The 20,177-nt window shown below is 33.8% G+C and overlaps 1 protein-coding gene across 1 annotated transcript; it reads right to left on the bottom strand.

Moving 5' to 3' along the window:
• Positions 1–1,331: 1,331 nt before the first annotated feature.
• Positions 1,332–19,455, bottom strand: LOC134252332 (lysophospholipid acyltransferase 5-like). The gene is made up of 13 exons (XM_062734775.1): positions 19,332–19,455; positions 17,380–17,487; positions 16,041–16,147; positions 14,154–14,285; positions 13,023–13,130; positions 12,829–12,926; positions 11,807–11,915; positions 10,317–10,403; positions 7,866–8,032; positions 4,059–4,206; positions 3,733–3,891; positions 3,106–3,209; positions 1,332–2,934 (listed from the first exon to the last, which is right to left on the bottom strand). Exons 1-13 carry the CDS (start codon positions 19,414–19,416, stop codon positions 2,922–2,924), a joined length of 1,425 nt encoding a protein of 474 aa, XP_062590759.1. The 5' UTR covers positions 19,417–19,455; the 3' UTR covers positions 1,332–2,921.
• Positions 19,456–20,177: the final 722 nt, after the last annotated feature.

Genomic DNA, 20,177 nt, shown 5'->3' with positions numbered 1-20,177 from the left:
TGAGCAATTATGGCTCTGCTGTTCTTGAGAAGAAGATTTTTAAAGAATTTTCCTATACATTTCTATATAAAAATTTGGTCGGCCATTGTGGCCCCACCCTACCCCCGGGGGACATGATTTGAACAAATTTGAATCTACACTACCTGAGGATGTTTCCCCATAAGTTTCAACTTTCCTGGCACAGTGGTTCTTCAGAAGAAGATTTTTAAAACATACCACCAAATTTTCACTAATTCTCAATTATCTCCCCTTGAATAAGGGCATGGCCCTTTATTTGAACAAAGTTGAATCCCCTTCACCCAAGGATGCTTTGTGGCAAGTTTGGTCGAAATTGGCCCAGCGGTTCTTGAGAAGACGTCGAAAATGTGAAAAGTTTACGGACAGACAAACAGACGGACATACAGCTAGACGAACAGACGGCCGGACGCCGGACAAAATGTGATCAGAAAAGCTCACTTGAGCCTTCGGCTCAGATGAGCTAAAAATAGTGAAAACGCACAAAATGTGTGTAGTCTTAATTTTCTTGGTTCCAGTGGTAATCTAAATAGTCTAGGGAGCATTCATTATTGTTGTAAGAAATTCAAATAGGTGATATCACCTATTCGAATTGATGATATCAAATATTGAAAATGAATTGTGATATCATGTATTAGAATAATTTAAGTAATACAGTAAAACTCGGTTAGTACAAACACGGATATTGCGAATTCACGGATATAGCGAAGTCATCTTGGATCCCCAGTTATATGAATTTAACAATTTTTTAATATGGATATAACGAATTACGGATATAGTGAAGTAATTTCATAGGTCCCATTGACTTAGTTATAACCGAGTTTTACTGTATCACTTATTCAAATAGGTGATATCACCTATTCAGCACAAATAGGTGATATCACCTATTCATTTCCAATAGGTTAAATTCCCAATTTGAATAGGTGATATCATCTATTGGAAATTAAAAGATGATATCACCAATTCGAATAGGTGATATCACTTATTTGAGTAAGTGATATCACCTATTCAAATAGGTGATATCATTTTTTGGCAGTAAATCCAAAACGGCACCTCATACCTTTGCCATAACTTTTGAATAGTTAGCAAGCCAAAGTTAAAGTGTCGTAATTCTTTGTAAAAGTGGGTCAAACTCCAAAGTCAAGAAGTCAAATTTGGTGGTACCCAAGAAAGTTTTTGTCACAAGAAACAAGTTTTACTGTACCGGCCGGTATTCATAATGTCGACCAATCATGGATTTCTGTTACTCATGCTGGCTGTATCATTGTATGAAAAATCGGTTTGACTGCAAAGCAACATTATTTTATAACTCCATATTCACAAAAAAAAAAGGTCGTTTATTTCTCAAATGAAGGACGAACACAGACAAATCTAAATCAACTAAGAGACTCTGGTAACCTTGAAAAAAAATTCTTCTTCAAGTGGAATAGAAAATCAAAACATTCATAAAAACACATCAATTAAGGCACATAGAAATAGTTATTACTGTGGTAATATTTTTACAAGATACAAAAACAAATCACTTGAAAAATTATTGGACACACAATTTATATTTATAAGAAGCCCACAAGCCCAAGCTGTTATACCTGAGAGTTGCTGAACAAGAAAAAAGAACAACATTAAAAATCATTGTGAATGTTTAAAATAAATAGTTATTATATAAATAACAAATTATTCATTCCCATTAACCACTGTTAAAAAGAAAGAATTACCTTTAAAAGGATACATGTATATATATTCACAAAGGTCTTTTGATATGCACAAAGGTATTCATAAAACTAGATACCATCTTAAATTTGTCACTTTTTTTGATTTATCTACAGTATTCGAAAGACTTGCAGATCTCAGGGAGATTTAATCAACTACTTGTTTGTGTTTGTTAATTTCAAATATGACTTCATCTAGATATGTAAATAAGAGTTTTTAGTTAAACATTAATTACCAGGGTACATTAAATTATATAAAGAGTTTATTCAATTACAAACCTTGATATCTAAAATGATGGGTGCAAGTATAAAGCATATATTGCAGAAATACATTTTCTTCTATGTGATATTAATTTATGCATGTAAGCTGTCACAAATTTTCTACAGACATTTTTCCCACCATCCCAGTAAATATAAGGGATATAGTGTCAAGCTAAAAATTTCATGTTATATTCTAGCCACAAACTGAACAGAAGTTGCTATTCTGTGGAATATCTATAACTTGGAAAAAAGGCAGGCATATAGTAACAGTATATTGATACAATTTGTACTTCAAAGATGATATAAATTATTCTCTGACAAACTAACAAAATATGCAATAAATAAATATCAAACATCAAAAAAGAACTACAAGTAGACATCTTATGCATAAAATACACTAACCAATGCATTGTTACATGGGCTATATCAACACTGAAATGTGAGTTATGACCAATCACCTGTCATACTGTAAATTTCATGTAAAGGTATTGGGTGTTTGTTCTCCAATTCTGTCTAGCTACCATTTCATTACATAATTACAGACCTGTGCTGTGCAAGATTTATACCCCAAGCATCAAGATGTACAAATCCTATAACACATGAAGTAAAATCAGTCAAAAATACTTTCTAATCTAATAGTCTGGACACATAAATTATTCTACCTTAGGGAAAGACATCCAAAATTTTGCAAACTACTTTAACACTATTCTTCAACTACATACTTCTGTTTTCTGTAGCTATAATGGTTGTTCATACAGAGGAATGGAATAAGACACATGTACAGGTACTACACAAAATCCTCTGTGGTATTAAAAAAAGTAATCAAATCTAAATCTTTCTCAAAAAATCACAAACTGATGTCTGTATAGTGTACAGTTAAAAATGCCTAGTAGCTGCTGTGGAAGTGAAATGGGCTTCAGGTTTGCTCCCCTTTTCTCTTTAACTTGTTTTTCTGAAAAATAAAAAATGAAAATCATCTCAGATATATATATATATATATATATTATATATAATTATGTATACCTTGATCAGAAAAGTTTACTTCAGCCACCATCTTTTTGGGTCTAAAACTTCAGTTAAAGATCGGACTTACTTCACACCTTAACTTCCGCAGTGTACTTACCCGGCTGGTTTTTTGGACGTCAGAATGACTCTTGTTAGGAACATGTAGAGGATAGGGAAACCCAGATAAATCACATGACCAGCATATCCCACCGAGGAGTAAATCTGTAATGCAAGGACTAATACTGTATACAGGGAAATTTTCACTCTCTTCTTTTTTTTTTTGAAACTGTTTCTGAGCAAATTGAAAATGGGGCTAAATTGTTTGCAAATGTGAAAGGGCGAAAATAACATTGGGTGAAAATAACCCTGTAAACAGTAAACAGAACAAAATCTGACAAAGCTAGATATTCAGTTCTTTACTGGGATTCAATATAGCTGGTGATCTACTCTAATCAATACTAGGTGAGCAGATGAGAGGCCCATAGGCCACATTGTTCACCAGCAGAGAATTGATTCATTTCCATTGATTTGATGTGCGATTCTTCAATCAAATTTACAAACAAGGACTTGGGGGATTCTTATAAAACATAAGTATGTGGCATGATCCCTACAAATTTGAATGGAATTCAGTCTGATTCTTGTCCACAAGCTGATGGAATGGATTGATGAGAGGAAATAAAATGCTTTAAGAATGAGCTGGCATGAGTGTATACCCTGGCCAAATTCTATACAGTGGTACACTTACCGGTATAAATTTGTCATAGGTTAACATGCAGAAGCTGACTAAGGCATAACTGACAGAGAAGGACAACAAGATTTTCTTGACCAGCCAAAGGAATGGTTGTAGAGTAGGAGATCTGTTGATCTCGTGTAAAATAGGAATTTTATATTCCAGCACCATAATCTGTAGAAAGGAAAAGAACAAACAAAGAAAACAAATCAATTTTACTGAACAATAAAACACAACTTTGTGATAATAAATTAAAAGGATCTTCCCAAGAAGATTTTAATCAGTTTTACAAAATAATTCTTATTTTAAATTCATTATTAATTCCTGTCTATTTATAGTACCTGATTTTCTGTGTTGACCATGATGAACTCTAAGAAGAAGTTCATGTAGTACCCTGAAGCAAACCCGTGCCACACAGCCAGATATACCAGAGTAACAGCCTGGGATATTAAACGGCTACCTAGAAACTGTAGTCTTTTGTATATGTATCTGAAAAACAATCAATATGTTCTAGAAATCTGGATCTTTAGACTCCAGGACCATGAGGCAATTTAAAACTGAATTCAAAATTTGTACATAACCTTCAATATTTATTTTAAAAAGCAAAGTTTGAAATGCTATTAAAATTATTTCCCTTAATGTAAAACTCGGTTTCCCTATATTGTGGCCCCGTGCTACTCCTGGGGACATGATTTGAACAATTAAACGTCTACGCTACGCCAAGATGCTTCCACATCAGTTTCAGCTTTACAGGGCCAGTGATTTTGAGAAGAAGAATTTTAAAGATTTGTCCTATAGATTTCAATGTAAAACTTGGATTCTCTTTTGTGGCCCCGCTCTACCCTCATGGGTCATGATTTGAATGATTTATGATTTACACTATCCCAGGCATCTTTGCTAGCCAAGGGTTTCTGATATGCTTCTCTCCTCATGAACCCTTGGCTTTCCGTGAAGTCAAAAGACGGGATGGTTTTCGACACGTGAACTCAAATCTATCAGGTCCGCGCAGATTGCGTCATTGACAGAAATAAACACGCATGTTTACCAGAAGTCTCTGTCGAGACTGAAGCTCTACTGGTTTGAACTTATAGCAAAGGAAGAGAAAGTACTTAAGCAGCTGGGATTTGAAACTTTATAAACAGCATTAAATAGAATAATGATCGTTGATAAAGTCTCTTTATGTTCTTAGTGTAGTCTACTTGTGTGCCAAGTTATACTGAAATCAGACCAAAACTGTAGGAGGAGTAGCATTTTGAAACAATTTTACAGACATTTTTATTTTTAGTAACCACGGCAACACCGTTCATCAAAATTAAAATTCGATACATAGAATTATGTATCTTAGTGTAGTCTACTTGTGTGCCAAGTTATATTGAAATCAGACCAAAACTATAGGAGGAGTAGCATTTTGAAACAATTTTACAGATATTTCTATTTTTAGTAACCACGACAACATCATTCATCATATCAAAAACCGATATACAGAATTATGTATCTTGGTGTATTCTACTTGTTTGCCAAGTTATACTGAAATCAGACCAAAACTGTAGGAGGAGTAGCATTTTGAAACAATTTCACAGAAATTTCTATTTTTAGTAACCACTGCAACACCGTTCATCGAAATCAAAAACCGATGCACAAAGTTATGTATCTTAGTGTAGTCTACTTGTGTGCCAAGTTATGCTGAAATCAGACCAAAACTGTAGGAGGAGTAGCATTTTGAAAGAATTTCACAGAAATTTCTATTTTTAGTAACCACGACAACATCATTCATCATATCAAAAACCGATATACAGAATTATGTATCTTGGTGTATTCTACTTGTTTCCCAAGTTATACTGAAATCAGACCAAAACTGTAGGAGGAGTAGCATTTTGAAACAATTTCACAGAAATTTCTATTTTTAGTAACCACAGCAACACCGTTCATCGAAATCAAAAACCGTTACACAGAATTATGTATCTTAGTGTATTCTACTTGTTTGCCAACTTATACTGAAATCAGATCAAAACTGTAGGAGGAGAAGCATTTTGAAAGAATTTCACAGAAATTTCTATTTATAGTAACCTGGGCAACACCGTTCATCGAAATCAAAAACCGATAAACGGAATTATGTATCTTAGTGTAGTCTACTTGTGTGCCAAGTTATACTGAAATCAGACCAAAATTGTAGGAGGAGTAGCATTTTGAAAGAATTTCACAGAAATTTCTATTTTTAGTAACCACGGCAACACCATTCATCGAAATCAAAAACCGATACACAGAATTATGTATCTTAGTGTAGTCTACTTGTGTGCCAAGTTATACTGAAATCAGACCAAAACTGTACGAGGAGTAGCATTTTGAAAGAATTTCACAGAAATTTCTATTTTTAGTAACCACGGCAACACCGTTCATCGAAATCAAAAACCGATGCATAAAGTTATGTATCTTAGTGTAGTCTACTTGTGTGCCAAGTTATACTGAAATCAGACCAAAACTGTAAGAGGAGTAGCATTTTGAAACAATTTTACAGAAATTTTAATTTTTAGTAACCATGGCAACACCATTCATCGAAATCAAAAACCGATACATAGAATTATGTATCTTAGTGTAGTCTACTTGTGTGCCAAGTTATACTGAAATCAGACCAAAACTGTAGGAGGAGTAGCATTTTGAAAGAATTTCACAGAAATTTCTATTTTTAGTAACCACGGCAACACCGTTCATCGAAATCAAAAACCGATACACAGAATTATGTATCTTAGTGTAGTCTACTTGTGTGCCAAGTTATACTGAAATCAGACCAAAACTGTAGGAGGAGTAGCATTTTGAAAGAATTTCACAGAAATTTCTATTTTTAGTAACCACGGCAACACCGTTCATCGAAATCAAAAACCGATGCACAGAATTATGTATCTTAGTGTAGTCTACTTGTGTGCCAAGTTATACTGAAATCAGACCAAAACTGTACGAGGAGTAGCATTTTGAAAGAATTTCACAGAAATTTCTATTTTTAGTAACCACGGCAACACCGTTCATCGAAATCAAAAACCGATACACAGAATTATGTATCTTAGTGTAGTGTACTTGTGTGCCAAGTTATATTGAAATTAGACCAAAACTGTAGGAGGAGTAGCATTTTGAAAAATTGTTTACAGACAGACGGACAGACGGACGGACGCCGGACGCATTACTATCGCATAAGCTCTTCTGGTCTCTGACCAGTAGAGCTAAAAAAAGAATTCAATCAAGGTTTTTTCAAGAATAATCAAGAAGCAATAATTGAGTTATGTTTATTTATTATTTATATTACAAATCGGAAGCTTCAATATAGATTCTTAATCACATATTTAGAGGATGTTGGATGACACCATAGCTATTAATTCATAGAACTGCATGTTATCTTATGGATCGTTGTTTACTTGCATTTTTCATTTCCGAGATTAAAGAGTCAAGAAGTATCCCGAACGCAAATATCGTCATTTACAAAAAACAATTGCTGATTGGTCGACCGGGTTTACCAAATCCCAATTAGAACTTGAAGAAAAAACCCCAACTTCTATCAACACCGTATGCCAAGGGATTATAAGGAGAGTAGCGTATCAGAAACCCTTGGCTAGCGAAGATGTATCCCAGGATGCTTCCACACATGTTTCAATTCTTCTGACCCAGTGGTTCTTGAGAAGAAGATTTTTTAAGATTGTCCCTATATATTTCAATGTAAAACTTTGATTCCCTATTGTGGCCCAGGCCCGCCCTATCCCAAAGGGTCATGATTTGAACAGTTTTTTAATGACCCAACCCTTTTTTTGGTCTTTTCTTGATTATCTCCCATTGGAAGGGGGGTTGGCCATTCATTTTATCAATTAAAACTCCCCTTCCCCAAGGGATGCTTTGTATCAAGTATGGTTAAAATTAGCCCAGTGGTTTTTGAGAAGTTGAAAGTGTGAAAAGTTTACAGATGGACAGATGGATGGACAGACAGCTATACAGACAGACAGATGGATGACTGACATTATTGATCAGAAACGCTCACTTGAGCTTTCAACTCAGGTGAGCTAAAATATGCAAGAATGAATTTTTTGGTAGCAGACTGTGTCATGTACTTGTAGTTAAGCAGAAATTAAGTTCGTGTGAATAAAAAAGTGATTTACAGTACAAAGTACCTAAACATCCAGTTATTGGTGTTGTGGTTGAAGGCTTCGATGGCTGTTTTGAATGTACTGCACGTCTCTAGTTGGTACAGTTTAACATTGGTCATGCCATCCCAGAGTATGTTACCATTCTCATCTTTTCCATTGTATGACAGTCCCATTAAAATACAAATGCCCTCCTATATGACAATATTACAATAAAGGATTTATTCTTCAAGCATTACTGATACATGTTGTACCGTAAATCTGGAAATTTTTACTGTAGATAAATTTTTTAGCAAATTTGCGCGTGCATTGCATTCGCAAAAATATTTTTCTTAGAAATAAAACAACATGTAAAGAATTTTTTTTCTGAAAGCTGGTGTCTTTTTTTAACTCGGTGGATAGGCGTCGGTAAGCACTAGTCATTTTTCAAAAGAAACCTGCTTATACTACTACAACTACAAGTTAATTACTCGTGCGTGTAAATTGCCCTCATTATATGAAATATCATCCGATGGTTTGACAATGTCCCTTTTTAATTATACTGAAAGGAAAAAGAAACGCATATTTTACTTTTAAATTAAATTAAAACTATTATTTCGAAAATGTTTTCCAGTACTGTTATCAAACATTTTAATTCATCTTTAATCTACAAGTTACCAAAATCTTGTGTGACTTTGACTGATAATTCCTGAGTTATTGAAATTGATATGTCGATACCCCCCAAAATTATAATAAAAATTCTCATCATCTTCCTTGCACATTGGTAACAGCCTTGAATTTCCTGTGCATTGAGTACACCAGAGCATTTATCTTTCTCATTTGATTATTATTCAACGCTTCCGACAATAGTCTTAATGGTTGATAGAAGCTGTATTATTCCAAAGCCAACAAATCCCCCCGCCAAATGAGTGCCACGAATTTTCAATTTACAGAATCCAGCTGGTTTAGTAACGTGAATGTTTGTGAAAGGTCTCGACAAACACTGGCTAAATTTTCCCAGTGTGAACATGCTAAAAACATTACGCACACGACGCGTATGTGAGCGCGTGAGAGTAAAATCGACGTAAAAGTTGCCATGCTTGCGGACCAAATTAGAGCAGAGAATTTCTGTCAATTTTAGGTGTGGTATGATAGTTTGCTGTATAAATATCGGTTTCAGTGATAACGCCTTGACAACAACCGAGGTGACATGATGAAAAGCCCTGTCTTGATGGGACGTTGTTTCGCGTCAACGTCACCGCCATCGTTGGTTGGAAACCTTTTAATTTACTCTCTGAAAACTGAAAAATCTTTTTTTGTTGAAAAGTTTCAAACAAACTGCACAGCAACATCTTGTTGCCTTTTTATTCACTTACGCAATTCAATTACTGGAACCAGTGTAACTTACGTCAGCCATACCATGATTGCACGGAATTTATACTGATTTCAAATGCGGAAAACGATGTCTATAACTCCAATGCATCGATTAGCACCACAAAATGTGATCATAAAATTGTCATCATCAACATGCACGTGTTTTTGGCTTTTTATCATTTCCCCTACGTGACGCCATACATTTCATGGTTGAGTAATTTTGAAGCAATTTTAGTGCACAGTAATCAAAATACACATTTGACAAATTTTCATAATTTTCGGCCATATAGTTAAATATATTTCGATATTATGCTATTAAGTATATTTTGCCTTAATTTATCTAACCATGTATTTTCGAACTACAAATTCCAAATGTAATCACGGTGTGTAAATTTTAGGTGAGAAAAAAACCAAACGTTGAGAAAATTATTTATATTTTTGTCTTTATTTGGATTATATTTTAGGTTAAGAGACATAAACAACCTCTAAATGTTTGTTATAATTAATTTAGAAATTATTTTCGGTGCAAATCCTTTTGTATTTTTATCAAAATTGTTTTGGAGCGATTCTGCAATTTCTTGCCCCATTGTGAGTATATTGGTGGTATTCTTAGTGTGCATACTAATTTGAAACATAACCTGATATGAAAATCTTCAGTGATTTTTATTTTTAGTGCCAGTGACAATTTGCAAAATTTTGAATCGTAAAAATTAATCAACAGCTTTTTGACCCAAATTCGCAAAAATGAATCAAAGTTAAAATTTCCAGATTTACGGTACATCTTGTAAATAGCTTTTAATGTCAGATATTAGCTTTATGATTAAATGCAGAATAAGGGCTGCAAATTTCTTCTATCTTAATTTCCTTTATACATAATAAAATTCCATAAATTACAAAATCTGAATGAAATTCAGAATTTCACAATTTCATCTCTATTCTATTGCAATTCTTGATAAACTGTACCGCAGTACAACACAAAATTTCTTTCATTAAAATTTTACTAAATCATGGATTTTTTTTAATGTACTTAATTTTTCATAAACCCAGCAACAATTTAACAACTGAAGTTTGGCAATATTTGTACAAGCTGTCCCTATCATACATATGTAATAAAATCAAACTTACACAGATAAGCCAAATCCCCACATACTTCCTGAAATGAAGCTGTCCCCACACCATAATGTAGGCACACTTGGTGAGTAGTCTTAAATCCTGCAACAGGAAGTGGACTTGTTACACATTACTTCATGAAGAACTTTTCAAAAAGTTAAAGTAAGGAATTTGTTAACTATACTAATGCAATTGAAATATCAGAATATCTCAACCTAATACATAATATATATACTACCTCTACACAAAACTTTGATCTAGCTCACAGTTTTCTCATTTTGAAAGAAAAATCATTTAAAAGACTCAAACATGAATATGTTTGTTTGTCTTTTTTTTTTAAACTTTAAATAAAAATATATTTCTTTTCATATATTAATTTCTTGTCCATGTATTTACCACAGGTATCTTTTTTTCTCCGAAATTACACCAGTGATTTAATAAGATATCAGTTCCTGATGATGGATGTTTAATTAAACATTTTTTTTCATGACAAAAAATAATTAAAAATTACATTAATTTCATACTTTTTTCATAAAAAACAAGAGGCCCATGGGCCTTATAGGTCACCTGAGCATTCTGCAACAACTTTTCAGTGATTGAATTTAATTCATGTTTTAAGCCAGATGCTATGACATTCACAATTTTGAAAGAGGCACCATTGATCATTATAACTATACACTTAGCAGTTGCTTAGTTTGGTTACTTAATACCCATAGGCAGGGTAGGGCAACAAAAAATGCATTACAACTAATCAGTAATATGCAGCAATAATCAGTAGTGCCTTTACCACACATGAACCCCTGACCCTTATGCCTAGATCAACAAATTGCATAATTTTTGATAAGGCATCCTTGCTTTTCAAAAATATTTGATTAATACCAAGGAGCAGATTTCAAACAATTCATTTATTTTCAGTATATAAGTACAGCCCCCCCCCCCATGGTACCCCTGACCCTGGGGCCTTGAAATTCAAAATTCTGGAAGATTAGGGCCCTTGCTCATAACTATATAGGTAGTTCATCTGCTTAATACCCAGGAGCAGAGAAGAAGATTTTCAAAGATTTAATGTATTTTCACTATATAATCAATAGAGCCCCGCCCTAACACCAGAACCCCTGACCCTGGGGCCACAAAATTCACAATTTTGGTAGAGGCACTCTTGATCATCATACCTATGCACTTAGTTAGTCTATTTAATATCCAGAAGCAGAGAAGAAGATTTTCAAATATTTTCACTATATAATCAATAGAGCTCCGCCCTAACACCAGAACCCCTGACCCTGGGGCCACAAAATTCACAATTTTGGTAGAGGCACTCTTGCTCATCATAACTATACACTTATTTAGTCTATTTAATACCCAGGAGCAGAGAAGAAGATTTTCAAAGAATTCATGTATTTTCACTATATAATCAATACAGCCCTAAAAATATTGTCCATCAAAATCAATTAGGCACTGCATTTAATATGTTTGTTTGGCTTTAATTAGACTGATATTGGACAAACCTGATATTCTGGTGTGTAGAAGAAGTCGTCGGTAAAGAAAATGTTACCAGCCTGGAAAAGGACAATGTAGAATAGACCTAAACTCAGCCGGGTCAAGGCAGGACCCACACTACAAATAAAAGTCATCAGTAAACAAAAAAACTGACCTTGACCCAATATCATTGGCAAATTCAAGGTCAACAGCAAAAAATACTAACAAACAAACCTAAATCTGAAATTTTTTTTTCTTATTTTTTTTTTTAATGAAAACATTTAATTCGACTCAAAGATCATTTTAGATCTGAAAGTGTGCCATGACCTTAACCACTGGCCTTTTGCACATTTTCAAAGTAATTGGTAAAAAGTTGATAAATATTCAACCTTCTCTCAAAATAACTCAAAAGGAAAAAGGAATGGATTGCTTATGAAGCAAGGCTATGCCTCGATTTTGAACAAAGGTCATTTGGAAAAGGTCATGGTCAATGGCAGAAAAATGGGTCTTTCAAAAGCTTTAACCTGGCACAAATGTTATTTTAAGTTACCCCCGGTACTACAGAGTGTGTTAAATGTGTCTTGCTTTATGACCTGGTTAAAGATGAATTGGGAGGAATGAAGTGGAAGAATAATGTTATACAGTTTTAACCTTGTAGAATCCTAGTGTGTTTATAGTTTGTTTGGATGTGTCTTGCCCCCTCCTTTTTATGACCAAGAGTGGAATTTTTTTTATTTAATCAATTTTTTTGATTATTCATGTATCATATGCACCATACAAAACACCGAAAGATAGTGTCAGATCTATGTAAAATTAGTGGAAGATACTTTATTTAAAAGTCAGAAAATGTATTTACTTTTTACTAAGATTTTTATCAAAAATTTTAAATTTTTCTTGTTTAAAAAAATAAAATAATTTCCCTAGTGTCTGAAACCCTTCAGGCGGCAATTCCAAACAAACAATTTTTTAAGGATGGCCTTTAACAGTCATATAGACAATACAGCTTTCTTGTCCTTAACTACACACATATACATATATGCAATGTATTTACCTGGCAGGAGGATGGTTTTGCATTTCTTTAGAGGCATCTTTAGCCATCAGGGCACTGAATTCTCCTCTTGTGAAGGCCAAATATTTCCTCATCCCAAACTGAAAATGATGGCACATGAATTGGAATAAATAAACACATTTCACAAGGATATTAGCTGTATTTATCTGTAATGTAAAAATTATAAGCCTGATTACCTGCGGCCCCGCTAACATTCCACCGATGAAGAAGGAATGGCCACACATGGCCAGCAGGGAAGGAATGTCTGAGATATAGTTCTCCTTCTGATCCTTGGATAACTTGTCCTATTAAGAATAAAAGAAAGTCTTATTTAAAGCAATAGATGATTGTTAAACTCTTAAGCCCCCCCCCCCTCCCCAAATAATTGAAAATTTTCAAAGCCCAAGGGGCATAACTCTGTCCAAATGGCTCAATCATACCCATACCAGAAACTGATTTAAACATTCTCATAATCTGTATACAAAATTTCATTACATTATGTGCAACCTCTGCAAAGAAAATGAAAGGAAACTGAAAATAATTGGAATTTTTATAAGTCCAAGGGGGCATAACTCTGTCCAAAATGGCTCGATCATACTGAAAACAAACCTTGACATAGACACCGGTATTCTTATGATAAATCTGTATACCAAATTTTATTTCAATATGTGCAACCTCTGTGAAGAAAATGAATGGAAACTGATGGTGGATCGACAGACAGACCAACCAACCAACAGACAGCAGCAAAGCAAATATGCCCTCCCTTCTTCAAAGGGGGGCATAAAAAGGCAAATTTGTTTTAAAACAGTGCTTTGTGCATGTTATTCATCTATACATTAAAAAAATAGATTTCTTTTTATGAGATTTAATTATTATATAATTATTACATTTCCTTTTTATTCCTTATTTTAGCAAGTTTTAAATTTCTTAAAATGTGTAATCTTTTTTTAAATTAAATTATATGTACGTACTAAATATACACTCGCAGTAAAATGCAATGGGAGACAGATTTTGGGTCATTCAATTTAAAATGCACATATCTATAGAAACAACGGCAAGATGGCACTCTGAGGTCTACCCCTTCCTAATCTTACAGAAACCTTCCGGTTGTAATACACTATCAGTTATCCAACTTAGGAAGGAAGTGGTAGGATTTCCATTTCACACCAACTTCCTGGAGTGTAAAGTATACTATTGTGACATATTGTATGGAATAAAGGCAGCAAATGTATGGGATAGAAAAATTCTTAAAATTATTTCCTTACAGTTGACAAGAAGTTTAAATAATTTGCCTTTGTTACACATTTAGAACCTTTAGAGGATCATACCTGTGATTTCTTTCCATCGTAATAGTCCATTACGAGGGCAGTCAGCCTCAGTGTTAAGACACAGTGTGGGGTGCTCCATGTTATTGCGTAGCCCTCCTGGTCTATTTGTAAATATCCATACATAAGATATAGCTAAAAAAAAGAATTAAATTAAAACAAAATCATCACAGGTAATAAACTGCTTCTGATTTGACATAATAGGCATATTTTTGTTTGTTTGTTTGTTTGTTTGTTTCTTTGTAGAGGGTAATTTCCCTTTGAAAATTTTTCACTTATATTGAGAAGCCACCATTTGCTAGTAAAGGGCTGTATTTTAGACCTGTTCTCAACACCTACCGCATTTAATCACCTGGGAACTTTTTTGCAACAGCAACTATGAAAGACCTCGGATGATACAGTCTCCACGTAACATAGTGGGATTCGAACCTGCAAGGATCAACTCCCTACTCCAAGATTCTTAGCAAATGTCTAACCACTGCACCAATGGGAAGCATGTTAAAATTTTTGTATTCTCTTAAATTAGTTTTCTAAATGTTTACATTCAAAAAAAAATGCATGACACATTTGATGATTAAACAAAAGGACATTGAAATGTACATTAGTTACATAATTTTTTCTTCAAACTTCTCTTAAATTAGTTTTTTCCTTTTATGAATGTTTGACTTTCAAACATTTGTTTAAAATTTATGCTAAAAATCAATTTGGCAAAATTTTCATTTGAAAGTTATACCTGGTGGCTTATTTCACAAATGACAGTTACAAATGTACATTTTCCCTGTGTTTTAGATGACATATTTAATATATAATTTAAACATCTTCTTCAAACTTTAAATCCTGAATGCCAATTTCAGACTCAGTGAGACTTTGTCTTCACTTAAATCTTTTATGAAAATGTTATGACCAGATTCTTTCAAACATTCACATGCATTATGACAATTTATAGCTCTTTAAAAATCAATTTTGTTAAAAATTTTCTTTTATCATAATGAAAGTTATACCTGGTGGCTAATTTCACAACAAATAACATTTATATAAAGAGAGGGATTTATATCATTTTCACAATGTTTTTCAACTACCCATCTACATGTACATGCTGATGGTAGCAGTTATCTTAAAATATATACATACATAATAATTCTTATGCAATCAAGCATTTTGTATGCTGCTCAATTACTGAGAAGGAAATATACAGTGACATTTGTAAGCCTATAGCCTTAATCACTAAGACAACAGGATATTTAATGTAATGCAGAATCAACAGTCAGGGCCACATTGCTCACCTGAGCAGCTTTGCCATTCTGTTTTTTACTTTCCCCTTGTAATACATAAGCATCCCCATCCTACCCCACTGATCATAATTTGTTTGAAAGCTTAAACCAGATTCTTCATCAGAATAATGCAGGTCACATGCATTATAACAAATTTTAAACATGACTTGTTGTATTGTACAGTGTAATGTGTCTTTTATCAGACAAATGTTTTGTTACTGACATATACTCCAGAGAACCAACAATTGAAAATGCATATACAACAAATAAAATATTTCTCAAGTCATAAAGAGAGGAATGTTTTTCCTATTTATGCAATTTTCCACAAAGGCATGTTTCAACTTCCCAGCTACATGTACATGCTGATGGTAGACTGTTATCTCTTTATAAGACTACTTATAGACTACATAATAATTCTTATGCAATCAAGCATTTTGTATGCTGCTCAATTACTGAGAAGGAAATATACAGTGACATTTGTAAGCCTGTAGCCTTAATCACTAAGACAACAGGATATTTAATGTAATATCAGTACCAAAAAAAGATTTATAGATTTTCAATTTTTTAAAAATATTTAATGCTTGATGAAGACTTGGCCAAATAATATTAGAATACTTACTGAATTAAAGATAAAAGCAAAGGCCACTGAAATCTTGGATCCACCAGCTACTCTAAGCAGAACATAGATCACAATTATATTGATGAGGGGATGAACAAAATGTAATCCTGAAAGATACAAAAAGAGATCATAACCACAAGCCCATGAAATTATATACCAGCTGCAATCTATTTTTTAAATGCTGCATCCAACATCAAAAAAAAAAGTTATTGACTTAACCATGTTCCGACAGATAAAACATTTTTTTCTATCAGTGACCTTGAACTTGCTCAAATGAATATGAATAAAATCCCATGATTCTAGTTTATAAGGAATCTTTGTGTTAAGAATTAGCTTCCAAAGTATCTCAATTACAAGACATGGCCAGCACACCCCGCTTGAACCTTGGATTTTGTCCTGGGAAGCTCAGTGGGTAGAGCACCTGACTAGTGATGCAGGGATCCTGGGTTCAATTCAAGGTCCAGCCATACATTTACTCCTTTCCTGTTACAAATCCGGTGCCATTGACCACCCTTCGTTTTGTAGGTGAAAGTCCTGCCAGGGGCTAATAAGAACTTGGGTTGTGTCTTTGAGGGCAAGGACAATTTAAGAAGAGAGGAATGTAATGATCTGGGCCATGGGTATTGCTTGGGTATAGCTCAGTAGGTAGAGCATCTGAGTTGTGATACAGGGGTCCAAGTTCAATTCCTGGTACATTTTTTTTCCTTTCCTGTTACATATACCACTATTAAGTATAATAGACTTTTTCTGCCAGTGATATACTCTTATTGAAGTGGCTTTTGTACTTCATGATAAAAGGTATGGAGAGAACTAATATAGGCTGTTGGCCTGCTGTTCAATTCATGTTCATTGTATACTTCTTTGTATATTATGAATAAAATACTTCTTAAACTAAAAGGTTTAGCTACCATGTATCTTTATTTTCTATTGCATCAAGGAAGGAAATCTATTAATTTCAAATTGAAAGAAGTTCACATTTCAACAGAATTCATTTTAAGGAAATTCACTAAAAACCTTTATGACATGTACGCATTGATTTCCAAAGTTATTGTGTGATAAAATCATTTCGTGTGACTTTTGGGTTCTTGATGGTGGTGTGGGTGGTGTGGTGGTGTGTGTATGTGTGTTTGGGAGAGGGTGGGGGTCGGTGGGTTGTTATCATTTTAAATTCAGATGAAAAAAATTTCAGGGTAAAATAAATCTAAGCTTTAAAACTTGATATTTATAGTATCATGTGTCCTATAATCATGCCATTCATGTAAATTGAAAACACTATAATTTACAGGTATAGTGTATCTAATACTGTGAAGTAAATTTCACTTTACTTCAAAAGACTTACCAAAGTTAAAATAATAAACAGCAATTCCTGTTAGAGTGAAGTACAAATGGTGAATATTTTCATGTTTTCCATGAATGAAGGCACGATGGAGGAATCCCAAAGGGTACCCTGAAAGTACAATATTACATTTATAATCATGTGTAAATATCAAACTGACATCTTATTTCAATGGACCAGTATCAATATGGTGCAACTATATACATTTTTTTTTAACTTTCATTGATAACTTTACCACATAAAATGGGGGCCATATGATGTGGAGTCAAAGATGGGAAATAGTTTGTGGCTGTGAATGTTTCCGAAATAAAGTACATAATAGCTAGTGTTTACTTTTTACTGTACATTGTTCTTTCTCATCTTCACACCTTACCACCTCCACTTGTGGCATCACAATTCCTGATGAACTTTTTTCATATTTTCATAACCTTTTTTTTGTTTTGTTTTGCTGACTGGAGTGACATTTTTCAAGGGGATTGCAAATTTTTATTGCTTTTCTTCTTTCTCAACTAACATGACTAATCTCATATAAACATGTTAATTCTTTCGGTGATACGTTTTGAATATATTCGATCAGTGCATACTATTAGTTCAAGATATATTACTGTAGTCAGCAGCGACTCACACATATTGTTCCCACGAAAATAGTTCCATCATTAATAAGTAGATAAAACATAATTGTTCATGATAAGAATAATGTTGTGTATTTCATACGTACAAGAAACCAAAATTAATGTTAATTTTTCCTCCAAAGATCTCTTTCCCCCCTAAATGCAAATAAAAAATGTTAATATTCCTACGCTCGCTCCCTCCTCCCTCCTCAGCTTTTTTTTTAACATGTTTGATAACAGAGAATATCTAGTCATTCTTCGGTTGATATTTTTTTCACCGATGAATTGATTATACTATATCAACAACTGTAGTAAAATCATGTTAACTGTTCGTGAATTATCATATAGTTTCCTCTTAGAGAAAAAAAAATAATCATTCTGTGTGTGTAGTATATTAAATGACGGAATTTTCAATCCCTGAGCAGATTCCTGCACGTGTGTAGACAAACTACACATAGGGAGAATACCAATAAAATTAGTAACAAAACCCGAACTGCATGCATTTTGGCCGGGGATTTCTAAACTGACAATCGTTTAACTTTTATTAATCAGAATTTGTATTCATGTGATCTAATTATGAAAAAAGTTCTGTCTGCCATCGTAACTTCTCTGTTCGCGGGAGTCCGTTTGACAACTCCATCGCACGTGTGTGTAGTTGCGGACATAGGTACCTGGTATGTGTACTGTTTGTTAGCATGGTTAGGAGACTGGGTGACCGTAATGCTACGAACTCACGAAATTTACACAAGTTCTATAACTAGACAGTGCAGTTTTATTTTTATTAACGTCATTAAACACTGTTAAACATATTAAATCTAAAAGTCGAATATCTTTGGATATGGGGTAACCCATATCTATTCTTGTATATATATACACATGAATTTTGAAGTGCCAATTAATTAACTGAACTGTTTAAAATTTCTGTTTACTTTCTATCAGTTGAATAATTTTATATTTTAATACTCCAATTTCTCTCTCGAGCTCCTTTTTAATGTCCGTACACACCACTGCATTTCTATTGAATTTTACCTCATTATGAAAGTAAAAAAAAAAATTAGGCACACTAGGTGTTACCTTAATTTTACTCCAGATCGAGAGCCTTCTTCATTTACAATTATTTCTAAGATTAGTATTCGTAACGAATGAATTGTAAATATGATATATGAATAAAACTGACATGTTACTCATGCCACTAGCTGTCATTTTAAACACACTATGATCAGCTGATGGTTGTGTATCCTGCAAACCCTGGTTGTCCACGTTATGCATGGGGGCACAATGATCAATTACGTTTTTAGTTCTTTCACGTAATATGCAATCGCAACTGGATATACTCTCACTTACCTATAAACAACGACAGTAGAAAACTAATAGCTTGAACACTAGCACCAATTTGGGATGCCAAAGCACTCACGACATTGCTCAACATCTTCTGTTTTGCAACACGTTGTGTTGTGTACAGAAATTTGCGCGAGAGTTTCCGAGTAAGAATGTTTGCTTACCGGGAGTGTGTAAAAGAGGTTACAAACTTACAAGGGGTGCGTTCACAGTTCTGCCGTTGGTAGACAAAAGTTGCCGTTGGTAAAATTAATTACCATTGGCATGCCAGTGGTACCAATGTTTTTTGCCAATGGTAGATTTTTCTGCAGACAATCTAGAGTGTGGTTAGTGTTGGTAAATGACGTCACAGCTAGTTATCGACATGGCAACAAGCTAGAAAGACTTGGATCCCGGATTCACTTAAGAAATAAATAACAAGTTTATAAACTTCAATGGGAATTGAAGTGGGTCGGTCACGTGATCAAATCCTGTGAAGGCCGAAGGCCTTCTCAGAAGATTTGATCACGTATAACCCAATTCAATTCCATTAATTTATAATCTTGTTATTTATTACTTATATATACATTTGAGACAGACAATTAAATATTTTCGAATTTAAATTACTGCACTAACCGTCCGTCGTAGATTTTGAAAAATGACGCAAGGTGTAAATCGGCTTGCTTGGCGGTTACGCTTCGAATTCATCAGGCTAAGGAATCTATTTCGAAGGGAATATTTTGTGAAAGGCTACTTGTGATCAGTAATAGTGAACAGATTGTTGTCTGGGAATATTTTATTCGTGACAAATGATATTCGATCCTGAAAAGACACAAGAAACACGTCTGAAGTTTGATGATAAAAAGTTGGAGG

Source organism: Saccostrea cucullata, unplaced genomic scaffold (assembly GCF_032062105.1).
Source record: "Saccostrea cucullata isolate Sc308-1 unplaced genomic scaffold, CSIRO_AGI_Scuc_v1 ctg1, whole genome shotgun sequence".
NCBI lineage: Eukaryota > Metazoa > Mollusca > Bivalvia > Ostreida > Ostreidae > Saccostrea > Saccostrea cuccullata.
Note: the sequence above shows the minus strand (reverse complement) of the source record. Positions and strands in the feature narration are given on the sequence as shown.

What these genes read in the sequence shown, in the direction of transcription:
- LOC134252332 (XM_062734775.1), bottom strand. Translation starts at nt 19,416, where the DNA reads ATGTTGAGCAATGTCGTGAGTGCTTTGGCATCCCAAATTGGTGCTAGT. An exon ending in ACGATGGAAAGAAATCACAG is followed by an intron (nt 13,131 to 14,153) that starts GTATGATCCTCT and finishes TATTCTTAATAG; the next exon opens with GACAAGTTATCCAAGGATCA. An exon ending in TGGTCAACACAGAAAATCAG is followed by an intron (nt 3,892 to 4,058) that starts GTACTATAAATA and finishes TCCTTTCTACAG; the next exon opens with ATTATGGTGCTGGAATATAA.